The following is a 23545-nucleotide window of genomic DNA, read 5'->3' as shown; positions in this document are numbered from 1 at the left end:
TAAAGACATATCCATAATCCGGGAGGCTTTGCTCCCAGGTTGCTGGGTTCTGCTGTCCCAGTGAACTGAAAAGTTAAGTGTTGACTGTGCTGTTTACTTGTCTGTCTGCATGACTCTTTGGCAAAGTACACTCTTGGTTGCCAGATTGGATATCACTCATTTCCAGTAAAGAATGTGAGAAGCTGCCACCTGGATGCACTGCTTTTGATTTTCATATAAGAATCTAATAGCTTTTTAAATCCACGATTAATACGAAAATCTATTCTGTTGGACAAAAAGAGGGGTTTTAATTTGAACTAAGCTGACATGTTTAAATCCACTTTTTAAAGAATCTTCTTGTGAACGCTACAGTAAGGAGATTTATTTAATCATGTTGCATTCACTGGTGATTCTAATTATGAATTAACAAATTGATGATCAGTGATGATACAGATAGTCCAGATTACCAGCAAACCTGAATGTATTTGGGTTTTTTTTCTGTCTAGAGCTGATTTGGGTGATGTCAAAACAAACCTCGATTGGGTTGCTGTGAGTTTTCCGGGCTGTATGGCCATGTTCCAGAAGCATTCTTTCTTTCCAGAATCCGAATGATTCTGGAACATGGCCATACAGCCCAGAAAATTCATAGCAACCCAGTGATTCTGGCCATGAAAGTCTTTGACAACATATTAAACCTCGGTTTATGGTAACCTCATAACATTAAATGGCCCCCGGTGGCGCAGTGGGCTACCAGTATTAAAAAAACTGTAAAATTACAACAGCACAACAACAGAGAGGAAACAAACAAGGACATCTAATCACCTCTCAACAAAAGTTTGCTCTAGGCAATGTCAGGCCATTATATGCTAATCAAGGTGGTCAGCTGAAACATTCACACCTCGCTCCAGCAGACAAGAGTCCTTTGTCCCACCCTGGTCATTCCACAGATATATAAACCCTTTTTCCTAGTTCCAACAGACCTCACTACCTCTGAGGATGCTTGCCATAGATGCAGGCGAAAAGTCAGGTGAGAATGCCTCTAGACCATGGCCATATAGCCCGAAAAAATCTACAACAACCCAGTGATTTCAGCCATGAAAGCCTTCGACAATACAGTGACTATTATTGCCTGGAAATATTGTGCATGGAAATATCCAAAGTAATTTGGAAATATTTTGCAAAGAAATATCCAGCATTTAAGAATATAACATTGCAGTCATTTAAATTGCAAAATAAAATATATGCAAAATTAATATCACTTTGGAAAACAAAACTCATTGGTGGTTTTGATTCTTATAATTCAAAGAATAAGAGACAAAGAGATTCTTTTGAATAAGCATATGGGACGTCTTGCTAGCAGTGAAATGGAAAGCATTTGGGTTACTTAAACTAATACCTTTATTTTTAAAGCAAACCTATTGCAAAATATCATTGGTATATTAGAACAGTCAGACTGGATAATCCAGTTCCGGAGAAAGTTTTCTTTGCATTTGCAGTATTCATAGATCCTTATCAGCATGCAGTCTACTCAATAGCTGTATTGTAAAAAACTTAATACTCACTGACTTGGTTCCATATGCAATAAAACCACAGTCCTTTATGTTAAAAAAGCACATTAAGACTCAATAACATTGAGGACACCTTTTAAAGCATTTCAATGTTCTGGCTTAATGTTATGAAATCTCTAGGATCAGGGCACCATGAGAACTTGGAAGTACACCTTTTAAATTAAGCACTATAACATTTTATACATCATTGACAGTGATTTGATTTAATTAAGTCCAGCCAGAGGGGTTACATTTTTTTGTTAGAAGTGGCTAATACTTTTCACCTTATTTTCTAGCTCGTTTTAAATTCCATTGGTATAGCTCCCGAATGTTTTTTTTTTCAAGTTTTAAATATTATTTTGCTTCATGTGATGATTTTCAGTATTTATAGGCAGCTCTTATAAAAGCCCTGTAAGGTGGAAAAGACAAATAAATAACAGATCCCAGTTTGTATCAAAAACAGACCTACTTGATTCAAATCCCAACAATGTGAAAAGACAGCAAGGAGAGCAGGACTATCAGTAATTAGGTGAAACCGTCCATTTTTTCTGATGTAACCAATACAGAAAAAGGATTCTTGAGATTATTGATAGGTCTCTAACCTCACAATTACAGTTAAGGCAAGTTAAAGATCTGTAAGTGCTCTGCATTCACCAGTACTGTTGCCCCTCCCCCCCTAATCTATCTTAAACATCAGTAACTGCACTGAACAATGGAGAGCTGAACTGCAATTGATCTGAATTCAAAAGGACTACATTTTCAGTCTTCTGCCAGTGATCTCTAGTGCGACAAAGAACTGAGTCAAGAGCTTGCTTGTGATTACTACAGCCTTGCTTATTGGCAAGAGGGTCTGGAAATGCCATGTTACTGTGCCCTGATCTGCAGATCTCTTTTTTCGATAGAGTTGCAAGCTGGGTAGATGTCAGGAATGCCGTAGATGTAGCGTACCTGGATTTCAGTAAGGCCTTCGACAAGGTCCTCCACGGCCTTCTGGCAAACAAACTAGTCCAATGTGGGCTAGGCAAAAATACGGTTAGGTGGATCTGTAATTGGTTAAATGGATGAACCCAGAGGGTGATTCTCCCCAATGCTTCCTCTTCATCCTGGAAAGAAGTGACGAGCGGAGTGCCACAAGCAGGGTTCCGTCCTGGGCCCGGTCCTGTTCAACATCTTTATTAATGACTTAGATGAAGGGTTAGAAGGCAGGATCATCAAGTTTGCAGACAACACCAAATTGGGAGGGATAGCCAATTCTCCAGAGGACAGGAGCAGGATTCAAAACGATCTTGACAGATTAGAGAGATGGGCCAAAACTAACAAAATGAAGTACAACAGGGACAAATGCAGGATACTCCACTTTGGCAGGAAAAATGAAATGCAAAGATACAGAATGGGGGACAATGCCTGGCTCGAGAGCAGTACGTGTGAAAAAGATCTTGGAGTCCTCGTGGACAACAAGTTAAACACGAGCCAACAATGTGATGCGGTGGCAAAAAAGTCAATGGGATTTTGGCCTGCATCAATAGGAGCATAGTGTCTAGATCTAAGGAAGTAATGCTACCCCTCTATTCTGCCTTGGTTAGACCACACCTGGAATAGTGTGTCCAATTCTGGGCACCACAATTCAAGAGAGATGTTGACAAGCTGGAATGTGTCCAGAGGAGGGCGACTAAAATGATCGAGGGTCTGGAGAACAAGCCCTATGAGGAGCGGCTTAAGGAACTGGGCATGTTTAGCCTGAAGAAGAGAAGGCTGAGAGGAGATATGATAGCCAATAGCCATGTATAAATATGTGAGAGGAAGTCATAGGAAGGAGGGAGCAAGCTTGTTTTCTGCTTCCCTGGAGATTAGGACGCGGAGCAATGGCTTCAAACTACAAGAAAGGAGATTCCATCTGAACATGAGGAACTTCCTGACTGTGAGAGCCGTTCAGCAGTGGAACTCTCTGCCCCGGAGTGTGGTGCAAGCTCCTTCTTTGGAGGTTTTTAAACAGGCTAGATGGCCATCTGTCAGGAGTGCTTTGAATGCAATATTCCTGCTTCTTGGCAGGGGGTTGGACTGGATGGCCCATGAGGTCTCTTCCAACTCTATGATTCTATGATTCTATGGCCATTGTTTGGTATTGCTACTGGCTATTGTAATTGTTGTTGCTGCTGTTGTGAAGAAGAAGAAGAAGAAGATACTGTAAACACCCATGTACCAGTCAATAATTTGAGAGCAGATTTTGGGCCCCAAATTATGGATTGTGGATGAGTTGAGAGTGAAACCTAGGACCAAGTAACAAAGAAATCTTTGCCTTTTTTTGAAAAATGCATAGAAGGAACATAACTTAGGAAGAGCTAAAGAGCACGAGAGGATCTTTTGTTTCAGGGATTACAGTTGGGGGTGTAAACTGCATTGCTGATCTGAAAATGTCTATATCTGTACAAATGCAGATAGGGAAAATAATATATTGTAAATGAGGAAAAGAATGAGAATGTGGTAATAATAATAATAATCACCATCATCATCTTTATTTATATCTTGCCACTATCTCCTAAAAGGGACTCTACAAGTTATATACAAGTGTAGTATATAACATTTTTTTATATTGAATATTGTTGATTATTGTAGTGTTGTAAACCGCGTTGAGTCGCCAATGTAGGCTGAGAAACAGCGGTATACAAGCGCAGTAATAAAATAATAATAAATAATAAATAATAAACGGTACATGAGTATAAAAACAATATCACATAAAAGTTATAAAAACAACCACTATAAAAAATTTAAAATACAGTTTAAAACAAAGACCATCTGTAGTTAAAACTAGCTGTCTTCAATTCACAAGTGCCAAAGTGTCAACTAAAGTGCCAAACAGCAAGGAAGAGAAATGAAAGCAAACTGCCTCTACATTAATATATGGTGGTGGTGGTGGTGGTGGTGAATCTATTACCTGCCTCTCTCCATGGCTCAAGATGGAATACAACATTGTTAAAACAAGAGACAAAACATTATTAAAAGACGTACAACAAGATATACAGAGTTAAAATACAAGTTTAAATCTACTGATACAATCCAGATTAACATTCAAAATTTAAGATTGACAGGGTAAACCTGTAGGAAGAAATTGATCTTTAATTGTGTCTTAAATTCCAATGTGAATATGTTGTTTTCCTGAGCCCTGTCCATGTCATATTGCCATTTTTATATCACAAACAAAGAGAACAAAAAATAATGAAAATAAACTTTTGAAGAAACACATAAAAGCAGTAGATGAAAAGAAGTGGAAAACTGAAAAACATTAACTTGAAACACTAAATAGTAAGAGACACGTGCACCCAACCTGGAGGGGGAAAAGAAATTATAGCATTAATACAATGCTGCAAATGTATCAAGACATTTGAGAGAAGAATGATTAGGGAGTGCCTGTAATAGTTACTGTGACCCAACAGTTGGGTTTTTATTGGGAAAGGTCCCTTGCTGGATTGCACAAGATTAAGAGCTTTTGGCAAGGTGTAATGATCCTTTCTGGGTGTGCCTTTCAAAGAACCATATGGGGATTTGTGCTATCTCCCAGTTTTAAGGGAGTTAATCCAGTGGGTGCAAGTCTCCTAGGTTTTGTCTTCCTTGATCTGTTCAGAGTCCCTGACTGATAAAATGTACATGCTGCAGCACGGAGGAAACAATGGTGCCAGTCACATCATGCACGCATGGGATTAGTTCAGGGAGAGCCAAGGATCTACAAATCTAAGTTGCAGTGTAGTAACTTGGGAGTCCCTTCTACCTCACAATAAATTGAAGGGGCTATTGAGTATTTTGGCATCTTTTTTTTAAAAAGGGCTTCATGTTATGACCCCTTCTCTATAGAAAAGATCTCACCCCATCTCCTAGTATAACATGACCAATAATCTAGCATGGAACTATGTGAATAAAAATAGGTTTCAATGGCAAAAGTATGATAGCTGGGACACAACGCTATGCTAGTTGCGTAATTCAGCTGTGAATTAAAGAAGGGAAGAGGTGCGCGAGACAGCAGAGTGAGTGAGAGACGCAGGTGCAGCAGGATACCACTGAAGTTATTTAACTCAGACAGGACAGGATAAGAGTGAAGTAATGTAATGTTTGCATACGATATCTAGATAACTAAGCACTATGCTTAGCTGTTTGTTGTCACACACACACCCCTTTCTGTCCCCCTCTCCCTTTCTGGTGAAAGGTTGAGGGGGCACCTACATCTCTCCGTCGTTGCGCTGTCTCATGCAAGTGTTCTCCTCATTAATTCAGATCTGCTTTATGCAACCAGTGTAGGGTCCCAGCTACTAGTGTAGGGTACCAGCTATCATACTTTTACCATTGCATTTATCATGGGCATGTGATAGAACTTGCTTCTATGCTACTGGAGCATTTAGGAAGCAATAGGGTGAGCCCTGTGTCTACACTTCGGTAAACAATGTGGTACAGTGAATTAAGATATATAGAAAACTAGGTAAATTTTCGTGAGGATCAGCACAGAAGTTATTGCAGATGTATGTGTGTAAAGAAAGAAAGAAAGAATCCACATGCAAGTGTATTGCATGTGTCAATAAAGGCAAGTGATTTCTCTTACTACAATCGTACAATCAGTAGGGTATAACAACAGAAGTTATGATATACCATTTGGAGCTCTTTACAAACTCTTTGCTGCGAGTGCCAAGCTCTCTGCATTTTCTTGCATGTTGGGAAGGACCATTTGTATTTGCATGTTAGTTTGCAAAGTTGTATTTTATTTTGCATACTGGAGAACTGTATTTTCTGCTTCATTTGAAGAAGGCTGTTTATTTTATCTGCTGGAAGGAATAAAGTGTTTTCTTTTGTGCAAGCCTACTGCGACCCTGGTGTTATTTTGTCTTCAAGGGTACTGCAGCTGGACTTTACGTTTACTGCTGTGGGGGATGGATTTTTTTCCTGTCACTAAATGGTCGGGATGGAAAAAGGAAGTCCATTGCATTCATGATGGTTGTTGTTGTTGTTGTTCATTCGTTCAGTCCTCTCCGACTCTTCGTGACCTCATGGACCAGTCCACGCCAGAGCTCCCTGTCGGCCGTCACCACCCCCAGCTCCTTCAAGGTCAATCCAGTCACTTCAAGGATGCCATCCATCCATCTTGCCCTTGGTCGGCCCCTCTTCCTTTTGCCTTCCACTTCCCCCAGCATAATTGTCTTCTCTAGGCTTTGCTGTCTCCTCATGATGTGGCCAAAGTACTTCAACTTTGTTTCTAGTATCCTTCCTTCCAGTGAGCAACCGGGCTTTATTTCCTGGAGGATGGACTGGTTGGATCTTCTCGCAGTCCAAGGCACTCTCAGCACTTTCCTCCAACACCACAGCTCAAAAGCATCGATCTTCCTTCGCTCAGCCTTCCCTAAGGTCCAGCTCTCACATCCGTAGGTTACTACAGGGAATACCATGGCTTTGACTAGGCGGGTCTTTGTTGCCAGTCTGATGTCTCTACTCTTTACTATTTTATCGAGACTGGACATTGCTCTCCTCCCAAGAAGTAAGCGTCTTCTGATTTCCTGGCCACAGTCTGCATCTGCAGTAATCTTTGCACCTAGAAATACAAAGCCTGTCACTGCCTCCACATTTTCTCCCTCTATTTTCCAGTTGTCAATCATTCTTGTTGCCATAATCTTGTTTTTTTTTATGTTTAGCTGCAACCCAGCTTTTGCGCTTTCTTCTTTCACCTTGATTTCACCATGATGGTTAGTTGGTGCATTTTTAAAGAACTAAGTGAAATAGAGATGAGATTTTAGAACTACCTGAAAAACTTGTTGCTGGGTACTGATGGTGTATGCCCAAGTGTTTTATGTGTTGAGAAGAACCCAGGAGAGTTGCAGAACAGGCCTTGACCTTGTTCCTTGAACAGAAGGAGGCAAGGATTCCCATGTGATTGTATAAGGTCATGTAAGTATTTCTTCACATAGGTAAAGAGCATGAAGTTTAGATGTCTTCACAAATAATGCAAGCTGACAATTCTGACATTTGCCTCTCCAGCAATGGGACAGGATTTCACCTTGTCCAGCATCCTTATTGAATGGTGAGACCTGAGGCTCTCTTTGCAACTCCTTCTATAGTACTTTCTCTTACCTCACATACACACATATTGTGTTTCTAGATATTTCTGTCAACGGCTTTGTGAACCGTCTTCCTTTCATTGCAGATTAGGATGCTGGCTTCTACTCAGCATAAAAAAAATATGCCATGGGAAAGCACCTTTCCAACCCCACCATGGCAGCAGAGAATGGAAATATTCTTATTCACAGGGTTGCGTTTTTACACTCACAGTATCCTAAAATACAATTAACATGCAGCAACCAAAATACATTAAGAGGCTGATAACACAAATAAAACACAACTGCTGTTTGCTTAAATAAAATAAAACACAACTGCTGTTGGAATTTTATTCACTGAAAATTGGATCTTCTCCAAGGGTGGCATGGGAAAGGAAGTGCCCCTGCGGGTTGTGGCCCATATTTCACAGCAATCTAATTAAAAACAACACTGACCTTTTTTGGTGCTTTTGTATTGATAATTTCAGTGCAGTTATTTGAAATTACATATTTTGACATTGACCAAGTTCTCCTTGGGTGATGGCAAAGTTCAAATCTCTTCCAGTGCACTTCTACTGTGCTTCCTATTCTTCTTTCTGTGCAACATAACTAGATAGTGCTGTGCTACAGCTCTTGAACAGTCATTGACTAAGATGTATGTGACTCCTGGGCACCATCCAGGTGAATTATCATACTTGGGGAAAAGGAAGAGACATCACTCATTTGCACCTCCAGCTTATACCATGAAGGTCTGAGGGCAGGTGATGACTAATTCTGTTTTCAGGTGAAAAAACTTCAGCCAGTGGGCGTTTGACCACTGGTTGACTCTAGAACAGTGGTTCTCAACCTGTGGGTCCCCAAATGTTTTGGCCTTCAGTTCCCAGAAATCCTAACAGCTGGTAAACTGGCTGGGATTTCTTGGACCCACAGGTTGAGAACCACTGATCTAGAAAATAGCCCTGGCACTGCTGGGCATTGTTTAGGAATAGAGGGGTGTCACTGCATAAGGATATTTTATAATGATTAAAAACAGCCTCAGACAATGGCATAGCAGATGGTTACACCAGGATATGTCACCAACATGATTCTGACCACAATCTTCAACTTTGGAAACCAGTTCAAGCTTTCCCTTAGATATTTCCTGAAAAACTTGAAAGACAGCAGCAGTTTAAGAAAATGCACTTTGCCCTACAGAATACCTAACTACAGAATGGAGCATGCTCACAGATCTTTTTGCCTACAATGTGGCCTATTAAAAATGACTGTCAAACAAGTTTTGCTGTGTGTATATGTAAAGTGACAATCTTGGGTTTTCCCCTGCTCTGTGAAGTGCTTGCAGATGATTTAGGCCAGCTATAAATCGCAATCAATTCTCCGAAGACATGGTAGTAGTGGGTTTTATTGTGTTACTCCATTTATAAGTGGCACAATTCCATTCAATGATATATACTGGATTACATCCATAGTGCAGCAACTGGAAGACTCATGCAAGCATTGGGCACCCTGGCTTATCTTCATTTTAATTAGAAAAAGAGAGCAGGTTCAGACTTTGCTAAGAGCAATATTACACTGTTTCCTTGTACCTTTGCCATATGAACTGAAAACAACGGTTTATATATGTCCTTTAAAGCAGGGATGTCAAAGTTATTATTTGTGATTATTTGTATCTTGTTTTTCATTTTGACATCAATTTTATACAATAAGTTCACTGTCATTATTATGCTTATTATATTGCTTTATTGCATTTTTTTTGCATTTATCTGGGCATTGATTGTTTGCCTTTTTGTGTTGTAAACCACCCTATGACCCCTCAGAGAGAGAGGACAGTCTATAAATAAAGTTGTTGTTGTTGTTGTTGTTATTGTTATTATTATTATTATTATTATTAGAAACACAACAAGATGAGTCCACAGCAGACAAGATCACTCTGCTCGCTGTTGTATTGGATCACACGTTGGACACTTCCCAAGTGTCTAGGACTGTGTAATGTATCGGCGAATAACGCGCGCAGATCCCAGTAAGCTGGCCTTCTGTAGCTGGCAGATGGTAATTTTGTCAGTGCCGATTGTGTTTAAGTGCAGACCAAGGTCTTTAGGCACTGCACCCAGCATGCCGATCACCACTGGGACAACCTTTATTGGCTTGTGCCAGAGCCTTTGATCTGCAATCCTGCTGTCACCTGGGATTGCAACATTGACAATCCACTATTGAGAGATCAGGAGTATGAATCATCTGAGCAATGGTGTTATGCCTCTGCTTGTAGTCAGTCTGTGCGATCTTCTTGCAGCAGCTGCGGATGTGATCTATTGTTTCATCTGCTTCCTTACAGAGATTGAATTTGGGATCTGTCGTCGACTTTTCAATTCTGGCTCTGATGGCATTTGTTCTAATGACTTGTTCTTGGGCTGCCAGAATCAGGCCCTCCGTCTCCTTTTTCAAAGTCCCATTTGTGAGCCACAGCCATGTTTTTTCTTTGTCAATTTGGCTCTCAATTTTTCCCAGGAACTGTCCATGGAGAGCCTTCTTTTGCCAGTTTTCTGCTCTGGATTGTGCTTTTACGGTATTCACTCGTTGTCTTTTGTACTTCAAGCAATTTACTGCTATTGACTTCCCTCAGTGTTGGTCCTTGACTACTAGTGCATGTTTCTCTTCTACCGTTCGTTTCACTTGCAGAAGCCCTCTGCCTCCTGATTTTCTGGGCAGGTAAAGTCTGTCGACATCACTACGCTGGTGTAATGAGTAGTGGATTGTCATCAATTATTATTATTATTATTAGTAGTAGTAGTAGTAGTATTATAATCCAAAGCCACATCAGCCACATGGTTGCCTTCAAAGGGCTCTTGAATCCATGGATGGAGAATCTGTGGATACAGAGGGGCAACTATAACTTATTTAAAATAGTGTTTGGTACCTTACTATCCTGACTGAACAGAACAAATGGAAGCCAACCAGGGGTTAATGTATCACAACTCCCATCAGCCCACAACTCACACCATGTCTAATGATGAGGAATACCAGAATTGCAGTCCAGCATCTGGAGGGCCACATAAAATGACATGGAGGGCCAGATTTGGCTTGCAAGCCTTGAATTTGACATATGTGCTCTAAAGACTACCATTTAGAGTCAGTGCTTAATTAAAATTTGCTGGTCTAGACAAAGTCAATAAGGCATTTAATTTATACAGCAGACATGTAATAAGCAAAAGAACAAAGTGAACTGGGATATTTTCATAACTCTTCAAGCAGAATGGTACTATCAAGTACAAAGGCAAAAGGTCTAGAAGGATCAAATGTTTTGAGGGTACCTAGTACATAGAATGCTATAGGTTGTTATTTCTAAGGATGAAACTGGCTAAACCAGCTTTCTTGGTGAAGAAAACACCATGAAATTCATAAAGTTGCCATAGGTAACGGATGGCATGAAGGCACACACATGCAGAGTTATATGGCTTAGAAAATTTAGCTACTCAAGACACTATTTGGCCACATATTTACTCTGTAATGGTGAGCAGACTGTAATGGAAATGAAATGGCCCAGGACTATCATCCTGAAATACCAGTGTTCTGTCCTGTTGTAATAGCATTGTGTTGCTTTCAATGTATTGCTGCTCTATTACTTAATGGGTTTATTGTTGCTTTATTTATATAGCTTGTTCATTTTGGTATGATTAATACTTACAAGCTGCTCTTTGCTTCTGTTTGGATTTTTTTCTCATGTCAGAAGCGACTTGAGATAACTGCAAGTTGCTTCTAGTGTGAGAGAATTGGCCGTCTGTAGAGACGTTTCCCAGGGGATGCCCGGATGTGTTACCATCCTGTGGGATGCTTCTCACATGTCCCCGCATGGGAAGTTGGGGCTGACATACAGGAGCTCACCCCACTCCCAGATTTGAACCTTCAGGTCAGCAGTTCAACCGACACAAGGGTTTAACCGAAAAATAAAATACACAATGAATGCATGTATGAACGAATAGCCTTGCCTTGTGTCGGATTTGCCGCTGATGAATAAACCTGGTCGCTAAAATGTAGAGATTTTGTATCTGAAGCTTTCATTACTCTGCAGTGTTAACAGCCAAGTGTTTCCAGTTAAAACATTTGGTGTTTGCTGGAAAGGGAATAACTGTTGCAGCAATCATTCTTTAAATGTAGAGTTCAGCCAGAAATTGGAGGAGGCGTGTGCTTGATTTTTGCCAAGATTGGAATCTACCCACTCAACATAGCCACGAAACTTCCTAACACATTTAAAATCTTATTTAAGTATTTAAAATATTCATGCTAAAGCAGATCATAAGTGGAACTGTGATTCAGGAAAAGAAACTCCTAAAATAACCTCCTTACTACAGAAGCTTACTATTAGTATTGCTCAAGATGGGTTTTGTGTGACCTTTTCTAATCGGCACAGCTTGTTTGTTTCCTAGATGAGAAGTTTCTGTCCTTAAGCAGTTCACCAGGATAAGTTGCAAAGTCAGTTGGTTACTTGCCTTGAGCAGTGCCGTTAGCATGTTAATTAAACTCTCATCTAACAAAGCTACTACTTATTTCCTTTTTTTTCCAGACACTTGATAACCAGCCACCATGAGTTCTTTCTTCCTCCTTTGCAAAATACTGGGGCCTGTGGTTCTTATCTCTCTTGTTCCTCTTAGATGCAGTTCACTAAGCTTCCTGATTAATCTTAAATGTTTGACTTGTCAGCAGACATCCAAGTGAGCTTCTCATAACATTCACTTCATTTAAAATCCTGGGCTCAACAATCCTTTATCCTAACATTGGACTTTTCTGTTGAGCTACCTCTAGCCCAAATGATTCCCATCTGGACACAAAGAGAGAGCTATCAGCAGGTTGGTGGATGTTAAGGTTTGCAAAGTACAAATATGCTTACATGGGGGGGGGGGGGGGACTCTTGAGGAGATCCATCCCTATTCATCTGTTTGATGTTTGCAGTGGATACAACATTTGTAAGTTTCTATTACAGCAGTGGCACCCCCCCCCCCCAACAAATGTAAGATGTCAGGGTTCTCTTTCTAGCACTATCAATATTGGGGAGATTTTTTTTTAAAGCAGTGTATGTAAGGAGGCATATGACTAAATATTAAAACTTGTGTGCCAGCTGCACCCGTACTTTGGGAAGTCTGACTTGGCCAAGGTAGTCTGCGCTCTGGTTACATCCCGTATAGACTACAGCAGCACTCTTTACGTGGGGTTGCCTTTGAAGACTGTTCGGAAGCTTCAAATGGTCCAACATTCGGCAGCCAGGATACTGACAGGAGCGGTGCTTAGGGAGCATACAACTTCTCTGTCACGCCAGCTCCACTGGTTGCCAGTTTGCTACCGGGCACAATTCAAAGTGCTGGCTTTAGCCTATAAAGCCGTAAACCAGTGGTTCTCAACCTGGGGTCCCCAGATGTTTTTGGCCTACAACTCCCAGAAATCCTAGCCAGTTTGCCAGCTGTTAGGATTTCTGGGAGTTGGAGGCCAAAAACATCTGGGGACCCCAGGTTGAGAACCACTGCCCTAAATGGTTCTGGCCCAACTTACCTGTCCGAACATATCTCCTCCTATGAACCAGTTAGGACGTTAAGATAATCAGGGTAGGCCCTGCTCTTGGTCCCGCCTGCATCACAAATACATCTGGCAGGGACAAGACACAGGGCCTTCTCAGTGGTGGCTCCTCGTGGAACGCCCTTCCTACAGAAATTAGATCGGGCCCCTCGCTATTAGCATTTCGGAGGAAAGTGAAGACCTGGTTGTTCGAGCAGGCATTTGAATAGGCAGTGTGATGAATCTAGGAATATAGAACCGCTTTGATTCCCCCAGAGGTGAGAAAAGTGGTATATAAATGCTAAAATAATAATAATAATAATAATAATAATAATAATAATAATAATAATAGATTCTACCTATGAGACACTAATGAGATATTATATTTATGTTTGATTATTTATTATGTCATTGTTTTAATTGTTTTTTAACTGTTTTATGATGTTGAGCATTCAATTTTGCTATTGTTAACTGCTTTGAGTCTCTCAAGGGCTGAGAAAAGCGATATATAAATGAAGTAAATAAATAAATAAATAAATATTAAGATTGGGATTCAAATCCTGGCTCTGAAATTTGAGACAATATCTAAGGCTGCTCCCTACATAGTCTTCACTGCTGTCCATGATATTTGGGTCTGCATCATAAAATGTGGCAAAAGCATGGTTCTCTGTTTTGTCCTGTTTTGAAAAAACAGAGCCCATATAACAGCAAAATAATTTTGTTTGCATTCGGCATTGAGAAGCAAGATCTGAGTTTGCACACTTTCTTGTGCCTTTAAACAGCTGAAATTCAGCAGGTGGGGTTTCCTCCTCTGCTGAGAGTCAGTAATGGGAAAATTTTCAACTACCAAGTCTGACAATGTTTTTATGCAGCAACTATGCCTTTTTATGAAAGTAGTCCAGAGGCTGGATTGCTTGTTCTCTTATTTCTTTGCTGTTGCATCATTTTGTTTGCGTGAGAAGGAGGAGGCTGATCTTCAATTGCTTGCAGCATTGGACACTGTTGGCATATAAAGATGTGTTTTCTTACTCATTGCATTACTGTATATTTCATTTGTAGAAACCAGGGGCCTGTAAAACCTTTAAGTCAGGGGACCTCAAACTTTTTAAACAGAGGGCCAGGTCACAGTCCCTCAAACTGTTGGAGGGCTGGTATAATCTGAGTTTGCGCACTTTCTTGTGCCTTTACACAGCTGTTGAATGGGCAGAAATTCAGCAGGTGGGGTTTTCTTCTCTGCTGAGAGTCAGTAATGAGAAAATTTTCAACTACCAAGTCTGACAATGCATTTATGCAGCAACTATGCCTTTTTATGAAAGTAGTCCAGAGGCTGGATTGCTTGAACTCTTATTTCTTTGGTATTGCATCATTTTGTTTGCGTGAGAAAAATTTGAAAAAAGAAGAAGCCATGAATTAATTCCTATGCACACTGCACATATCTTATTTGTAGTGCAAAAAATTAATAATTTAATAACAATACAATAATTAAAATGAAGAACAATTCCAACAAATATAAACTTATTAGTATTTCAATGGAAAATGTGGGCCTGCTTTTAGCTGATGAGATAGGATTGTTGTTATTGTTGTGTGCTTTCAAGTGGTTTCAGACTTAGGTTGATCCTGAGTGAGGGCCGGGTAAATGACTTTGGAGGGCCGTATCCTGCCCTCGGACCTTAGTTTGAGGACCCCTGCTTTAAGTGATCCAAACCTACAGGGATCATTTTATGTAACTGAAATTCAAGTGTGCATGGCTTATGGATATTTTCTGCTTCTAAGTAAGGAAAGGGAAATGAGTATACTGAAGGATTGTGCAGCAGCTGCTGAGGGCCCTGGTGGGATTCGGTGCATATTTACTGGAGAGTAAGAAGAATTATACATTATAGTGGGACTTATTCCAAATATTTATGTATTGGATTGCAGTCTTATTTTTAATTTTTGTTTTACATTAATTCTTTTCTTTTCTCACCTTCTTTTCATAAATATCTTTTTAACTGTCAGGTTTTTTTTCTAGTGTGCAGCTATGCTGATGGGGATTGTATTTCCCATCAGCCCTCACCAATATAAGCACTGCTGTGGCATAATGGAAATTACATTTTTAGAACATCTGGGGGGAATCACAAAATAATAGTTATGAAGTTCCACCCTCAGCAGACAGCAATACACAACTAAAGTACTGAGATGAGAGCTCACCTGCCCAAGGCCCTCTATTCAACTTTCAAACTGGTCTTACAGTAAATAAATTCTGTACAATCTTTTCCTGTAATTTGAATCTATTGGTTCATGTTTTTAGAATAGCAGAAGACAGATTTGTTCCATCTTCTGTGTGAAACTCTTTAATATTTAATATTAAATTAATAATTATATTTAAATATCTCTCAAGTCACCTCTCAAGCTGTGGAGTGGTGGTGCAGTGGGTTAAACTCCTGTGCCAGCAGGACTGAAGACCGACAGGTTGCAGGTTCGAATCCGGGGAGAGTGCAGATGAGCTTCCTCTATCAGCTCCAGCTCCTCATGCGGGGACATGAGAGAAGCCTCCCACAAGGATGGTAAAACATCCAAAAAAAACCCCCAACATCCGGGCGTCCCTTGGGTAACATCCTTGCAGACAGCCAATTCTCTCCCACCAGAAGCGACTTGCAGTTTCTCAAGTCGCTCCTGACACGACAAAAACAAAACAAAACAAAAAACCTCTCAATCTTTCTCCTCCAAGCTAAACATTGCCAGCTTCCTTGCTAACCAAATTTCTAGGCCTTTTTATCATCTTGATCATTCTTCTCTGGACAAGTTCCTGCTTGGCAGTGACCTAGATTACACAGGTCCTTGAACAATGTTGGGAATTGTGTGACTTTCCAGACTGTGTTGAAGAGCTGGAGACTTTGGCTCATTTTTTTTAATGGATGCTTGAATGCAACCAGCTAACACTGACATCACCTGGATTCTCTTCTGTACAAAATAAGCTGATGTCTATTCTAGTGGGGTGGAAGTAAGCTTCTGTGGAAGCAACCAACATAAGAAAGAGGAAGTGTTCTGTTCAGGACTGGATGAGGGGCCCAGGCATAAATTTGCAGGCATAGCAGTTGTCCTTGCCCTTCTGCTTTTAAAATGGTTTGTACAAACTTCTGGTCCTCATATTAGCCAGGCTGCCATTACTCACCTGTTCATATCACAATATGGAATATGAAAGAGTGGTGAATTGAATCCTGGTTTCCAGAACTGCAGTCCAGTGCTCAAACCGCTAAACCATGATGGCTCTGATTTGCAGTATACTGAAGACCATTATTAAACTTACTCACTCCTTCACTCAGTCATGCTATTATTTCTTGCAAATTTCCGATATCACTGGTAGATAGGCAGGTAGGGTTAGGTGTTTTGTAGGCTTGAAATCTAGTGTGAAGTTGAGGTGGCTCGTTGCTTGGATGTTGATTTTTCAATGTTTTTTTCTCTGCAGATCCTGTACTTCAGGTGCCATTACATGTGGAAGAGTAAGTCTGCTTTCATTTCTCTTGTGCCCATCTTCAGTTTCTGTCATTACTACTTTGATTTTTTTAACTATGTGAAGGGGTTAGTAAATGTATCGTAAAATTAAAAATGTCAAATTAAACGGAATGTTTAATTCAGATGTAAAGGCCACAATTCTTATCAAGTGGATGTATATGCAAGTGATAGCTTATGAATGCATAGGGAATGGGGTTTCAATCCATTTACAGTAATCTCCAGCACAGTTCTCCCTGCCAAACTGTTAAAAGCTATTGAGAAAATTGTGTGTTTTACCACTGAGGAAATGAGGACAGAGACTTCTAAACCTTCCAGTTTGCATATGACCGCTTATGTTACCATCTAGTGGTACCATCAATTTTTATTTGGTATTTATTTTATAGTAATGGCTGTTCTATTTTCTGTCATGTGTCATGTTTTGATACAATCTGCTATCTGTCTCTTTGTTGACATTGAATGTTTGCCATTTGTGTTGGAATCTTTCCTGAGTCCCTCCGAGGAGATAGGGTTATCTATAAATAAAGTATTATTATTATTATTATTATTATTATTATTATTATTGCGGTACTTCTCAGATTTTGGTTTTCCACAGTTATTTGCATCACAGAGATTTTTGGATTATAGCCTCCATGGGTTGGAAAAAGAAGCCAAAATCCTTATGGCCTTTTCCTGCTAACCTATGTATGAAATGCCTTTTGTTCATGCAAAGAGAGACATCTGTTCCTTCTCCCTTCTCGCTGAAACGTTTAGACCGCCTCCACAATATCCAAAATGCAATTTTTCAGCTACAGGCAAGTTTTGTGGAAGGCACCTGAGACTTTAGTAGGAAACCAAAGGTGAAAAGGGGTTGCATTTAGGACTGTGGCTTTGGGCTTGGATTGCTATAGTTTTTTTTCGGGCTATATGGCCATGTTCTAGAGGCATTCTCCCTGAAAAAGCCTGAAAAAACCTACAACAACCCAGTGATTCCTGCCATGAAAGCCTTCGACAATGCTTTGGGCTTGCTTGGCATTGCAACTATGCGGGGAAGAATCCTGAGAAGGTAGTGCTTCCCAGCATGATGTCATGTTTAACTGAATCCTCAGCTAGCTGATATTGCCACCTCTTTACTGGATCTGTCTTTGTTTTAAGTGACAACCAAAACATTATGGAAGTGATTCATGTACAGACACTCAACCTTGAACCTTGGAAATAAATCCCTGTGAAATCCCCTTATGGCCATAAGTTGGAAACGACTTGAAGGCACATAACAACAATTTCCATGCTAGAAAAAATACAGTTGTTCAAATCTGCTGATAAAAGCTTTAAAAGCTGATGACCAATAAGTCATGCAGGTTATAGTGAGGCCAAGGAGCAATATTAATTCATTGTTCCCCAGTGGAAAAAATGCATATGATGTAGGCTTCCTGGATCATAATAATTTTTATGGAGTAATCCTTTTTAGTAGTTATAAACTAATTGTATAATACTTACTTGGCTATATTATAATTAATTATAGTTCTCCTGGTCTTTTGTTCTTCATATTGAAAGTAAAAGTGTTTACGTTGAATATCTAAAAGTAGTCAAAGAAATAATTTCTACAGTAACAGGGAACAAATTTCCAGATTCTTTGTTCTACAGAGTTTTGTTTTACAGGAACAATGAAAACAATGAAAGTTACCAGGTCCAAAGATAATATTCATGTCAAAGAGAAAACTGGCTTTGTAAAATAACATTTAAAATATAGAGTTGCTATGACGTTGCTGTTACTAAGCTTTTGTTACCAAGTTAGTCCTGTGTAACATGATTCAGTAATTTAAGGCAGTGGCCTTGTTTGGACATTAATGTTTTGCTCTGATAATCCATAATTATTCAAACTGGGAACATGCCCCATGCCCATATGATTATACCTCCCTTCTTTCACATTGATTTGATTCTCCAGAAGCAGCAGTCCCTAAACGTCATGATACCACATCAGGATCATCGCAATGCTTGAAAGACAGTCTTTTATTGAAATATGTCTTTAGAATTCTGAATTTATTCCAGTAAATGAATATAGATTCTTGGCCATGAAGACAGCATTTATATTTCTGATAACAGCTCAAATAAATTAATAAAATAAGACTTCAAGCCAAGTTAAAGTAATGGCATAGAGAATTATTATAATCTGGTCTTATATGGAGATACGTGTTTGGTGAAAAAAAGTTGGTGGCTATTTTGCATTGCATTTTCCCCATTGAAAATAACATGATTTTTTAAAAATGGCTTTTTTCATAAAGCAGCAAATTTTGTGTGTTACTGTGTTCCCTTTTTCACAGATGCAGTGTATTAATTACTTTTCTAATAATTTATTCAGTCCTAGACCAGCATTTCTTCCCGATCCTAACGATGGAAGCCTCTACACACTCGGTGGCAAGAACAACGAAGGCCTGACTGTATGTATAATTGGATCAGACAATTGTTCCTTTCTTCCCATAGAATGAATCCCAAGATCTTTGCAGATGTCACAGGCCTTGCGTTTCTGTTAAAACATGGTCTAGTTATTGATATAAAGTGGTCTCTTCTCTTCAGACTTTTTGTGATTTTTAAAACTGTATAAGAGAAGATCATATGCTCAGCCTTCAAATCGCTTTTTAAAACTGAATTAAAAAAACCTCACAAATAAATAAAGGTATCTGTCAGCGCCCTTTGGCAGAGAAGGCTAAATACTTTGTAAAACCACAACTCCCAAGGTTCCACAGCATTGAGCCATGCAAGTTAAAGTAGTGTCAAACTGCATTAGTTCTACAGTGTGGGTCCCTACCCCTTTTCTCAGTGTTGAGGCTGTGAAAAAATGGCAACAATAAAAGGTTTCTGAACATCACCTAGTGGTTGTTTTAGACATTTACATGAATATATTTTGTAGTGTACAGTGGGTTCTGCAAAAGATGCTTCAGCTGTTATTCCACGAAAAGGAATATCTGTTTAGCAAGCATTGTAAATGCTGATTTACCAGTAAATATTTGGTTTTTATACCTATTGTATATACTTATTAGCACAGTGGTTCTCAACCTGTGGGTCCCCAAGTGTTTTGGCCTACAGCTCCCAGAAATCCCAGCCAGTTTACCAGCTGTTAGGATTTCTGGGAGTTAAAGGCCAAAACATCTGGGGACCCAGAGATTGAGAAACACTTTACTAGCTTATCTACCTGATGTTGTTTGCTCCCCTGCTTTCACCACTTCTTTTTCTCCATCCCCTCGTGCCTTTCCTCCTTTCCTTTCTTACTTTCCCCAGATTGATATATAACTTGGGCAGTTGGCTAATAAGCTTGTTTATGTGTCAGTGCCAAGCTTAGGATGCCAGTTCCGGGAATGAATACACCCAAGCTGTGATGCCAGTTTGTCTGGACTCCCTGAACCTGGTTTAAAGACAAGATGGACTGCATTTACATTAAGGAAATTTGCATTCAGCTTCAGGAAAGAGTTCAGTTGGTACTTGCAGTATCTTTTGATGTGGCTGGAACAATGCTTAATGATAGCCTAAAGGAATCAAGCTGTTCGGCAACCTTATGTAGAAAGAAATCCCCCTGTTCCTGGAAAAATTACACAGCGGTTCTTTTAGTTCCAATATTCCAGTACATGGTGCTTCTGTCATTCCTTTCAAAGTCCTTGGAAGTGTTGAACAGGGCAGATATGATCTCCTCACAGATGGTTTTTGTGGGTTTTGTGGTAGTTCTTAAGAAGTACAGTCATGTGATGAGATAGAGATAAATGCTAACTTCGTTTTTTTTCTGCAATTCTTCCCACTTCTTCATTTCATTTTAACAAATAATTTATTTCCTCTCAAATGAGATAGAGATAAATACTAACTTCCTACAAGTTTTTTCTGCAGTTCTTCCCACTTCTTCATATAATTTTGACAAATAATGTATTTCCTCTCAAACGCCTCCAGATGAAAATGTTTTTCTGGGTCTCTTGTTTTTCATTTTATTTTTTATTGGATGATGGTTTATTATATCAGAACGAGAAGGAGGAAATGTGGTCTTGGACTACATTTGCTGTTGGACTACAGCTCCCTTCAGCCGTCACCATCAGTTATACCAACTAAGACTGATGGAATGGCAATCGAATAACAGCCCAAGAGGTGACTGTTCCCTATCTCTGCAGTGGGCTGCCTGGACATAAATCCAGAGATGGTCAATAAGACAACATTTTTATGTTTTCTGAGCATTGTGTGTATGTTTTAACATCTCGTGTCATTTAGAATATTTATAATTATGCACAGGAAAGCATCCTTTTAAAGTTTTGAAGTATATTTAGTTCCTGAAAGTGGTAGCTATCCTCCATTTTTCATCTTCCAACAGCAAAATTAAAATCCTTTCTAAGCTGCCCTAAAATGCACCATATCTTTTTCTTGTCACCGGTTTCCTGGATCATAATCAATTGCTGCGTAATATTTCCACATAGCACAATCTCCAGGTTTGAAAGATGAAACTTGGAGTGGTTGAGTGATGTTAAAAGTTTGAGGATGCCTTTTCAGTTTTTGTTTTCATGTAGACTGTATGTTAGCATGCAGAGGTGCAGAACTGTTATACTTGAAGCTCAGCTGTATGGCTTTTAGAAAAAAAATTAAAATCATGGTTCTGGGATCAGGCCTTTGGACAGTAGATGCATGTAACATTTTAGAGGGACATTGACTAGAACGGCAATTCGACTAACAAGACTGTTTTATTGTTTTCATGCTTGTTGATGTATTGTTTTAATTATTATTTATGTTTAATTGTGGTTTTACTATTTTAATTGTTTGTATTGGCATCGTATCGTTGCCCAATGTAAGGCATTGAATTTTGCCATTATTTATGTGTAAACCACTTTGAGTCCCCCCAGGGGTGAGAAAGGCGGTATATAAATACTGTAAATAAATAAATAAATAATCTCTGGTGGATAAAGCCATCTTCACTAGAGTGCCCATGAATGCCCAGGCAGCTTTTAATTGTGATGCCTGATATTTCACATGTCTCAAGAGGTGAGGTTCATTCTGAGTATGGCCTTAACATTAAACAAAGAGAAGAAACTGCCTCAGGCAGCTGATGGGATGGGAAATCTTCCATCCTTTCCTGTCTATTGAGGAAGAATATCCCCGAATTAGCCCATTGGTTTTAAATGCAATGGAGAATATTGCCCCATTGCCAAGTAATATCCAAAAGGCAGCCGAATTTACTGTGGTTCATGGACTAAGTTTGAGGCAGAGGCACTATTTTGTCCTTTACCCTCAGGAGCAAAACAAGTTCAGTTAGCCTACAAATAATAGCATATGGCAAGGGAGCATTGTTTTTCTAGCATAACATTCCGTTTAGCTTTGCTTTTAAAGGGGTAAGAACAAATCTATGGGCCGACCATACTAATTCTTCTTACAGGTCAACTCAAAAGGCTAGTAGATTTCTATGCTTCTATTCTCCCACCTATCCATCTACCAGACTGCTAAGTATTGGTTGTGAGAGGGTGGTGGTTTGGAGAGGCCCTGGTCTCAATCCTGCCTACTTCACAGGCGCATTTGGCGGGGACGAGAGACAGGGCCTTCTCAGTGGTGGCCTCTCAGCTGTGGAACTCCCTCCCTAGGGATATTTGATCAGCCCCCTCCCTCCTGACCTTCTGGAAAAAAGTACAGATCTGGCTCCTTGAACAAGCTTTTGAAAATACAGCGTAATAGAGAAGTATGATGCTATGAAAGAGTGAACATGGAGCGGCTTAGACTTTGCTAATGAAAAATGAGTTTAACTGGAAGATATTGGTGATTATATGTTTTTAATGGTTTTTATATTGATTTTTATTATGTCATGTTGAATGTTTTAATGGTATTTATGTTGGGGCATCTAATTGCTGCCAAATTGTAAGCCACCTTGAGTCGCCTTCGGGCTGAGAAAGGCGGGATAGAAATAATGTAAATAAATAAATAAGTACACCAGCATCCATTGTAAAATTAAACATGGAATTAATGCATGGGATATTTGATTGCAGTAATAGTGGTAACGGCATTCCATGCAGTCTTGCCGGCCACATGACCTTGGAGGTGTCTACGGACAAGGCCGGCTCTTTGGCTTAGAAATGGAGATGAGCACCACACCCCAGAGTTGGGCACAACTGGACTTCATTTCAGGGGAAAACCTTTACCTTTACCTAATAGTGGTAATAGCAGCAGAAGTGAATTTGCCATTAGTGTTCTTCATACCCTATAGAAAATGGCATTTAACCCCAACTCCAAATTTTAAAAATAAAACATATAAAGGAGAAAATAACAAATATTGGAAATGTGAAGTTCATGAAGGGTCCTACCACCATACGTGGTGAACCTGCAAAAAGACCAAAAAAGATGGAAACTCTAGTATATTAGGATAATCAAATAAAAAGGAACATTCTCATGTGCTCAACGATGGAAAAAGACAGAAATACCAACTATAAAAGATTGGACAATGAAGATGTGGAAACTTATAGAAATAGATAAGTTAACAATTTTGTTGAAGGATAAACCCCTGAACACATTCTTAAAAGAATGGAAAGTTTTTTTTAATCAATATATATCTGAGGGAGAAGAAAACACTTTATGTATAGGTTCGGAGGTATAAACTGTTGAGATACTGATTTGTTAATGTAACAACAAGCAGAAGTAAAACTTAGAGAAACTGACAACAGTTTCAAATTCATTTGGGTATACATATTTCAGTTTTAGTGTTACAGGCAGTTTGCCCAAGTTATGAACTTGTCTATACATTTGTTCTTAAGTTGAATTTATTTGTAAGTCTGAACAGGTACATTTTTTCAGTATAACTCTAGTCAAAGATATGTATGTATGTTTGTGCAAGCTTTGGATCGCATAGGGAAGGGTGAACACCCCTGCGGTGTTTCCTTTGTTCCCTGTGCCCCTGTTCAGAAGATTTCACCACACTTTCTGTCTCTGTGATAATTGGAT

General features: G+C 39.5%; 1 protein-coding gene across 1 annotated transcript in view; it reads left to right on the top strand.

The window, feature by feature from the left end:
- ERN1 (endoplasmic reticulum to nucleus signaling 1) overlaps nt 1-23545 on the top strand; it is a 79409-nt gene that overhangs the window by 27719 nt on the left and 28145 nt on the right. Inside the window, exons 3-4 of the mRNA XM_060763112.2 lie at nt 16575-16608; nt 18957-19035. Of these exons, the coding sequence (XP_060619095.2) occupies nt 16575-16608; nt 18957-19035 (113 nt within the window). The remainder of the gene's footprint in view (nt 1-16574; nt 16609-18956; nt 19036-23545) is intronic.

Source organism: Anolis sagrei, chromosome 2, assembly GCF_037176765.1.
Source record: "Anolis sagrei isolate rAnoSag1 chromosome 2, rAnoSag1.mat, whole genome shotgun sequence".
In the NCBI taxonomy this organism is placed as follows: domain Eukaryota; kingdom Metazoa; phylum Chordata; class Lepidosauria; order Squamata; family Dactyloidae; genus Anolis; species Anolis sagrei.
The sequence above is the reverse complement of the archived record's forward strand: the minus strand, read 5'-3'. Positions and strand labels throughout refer to the sequence as shown.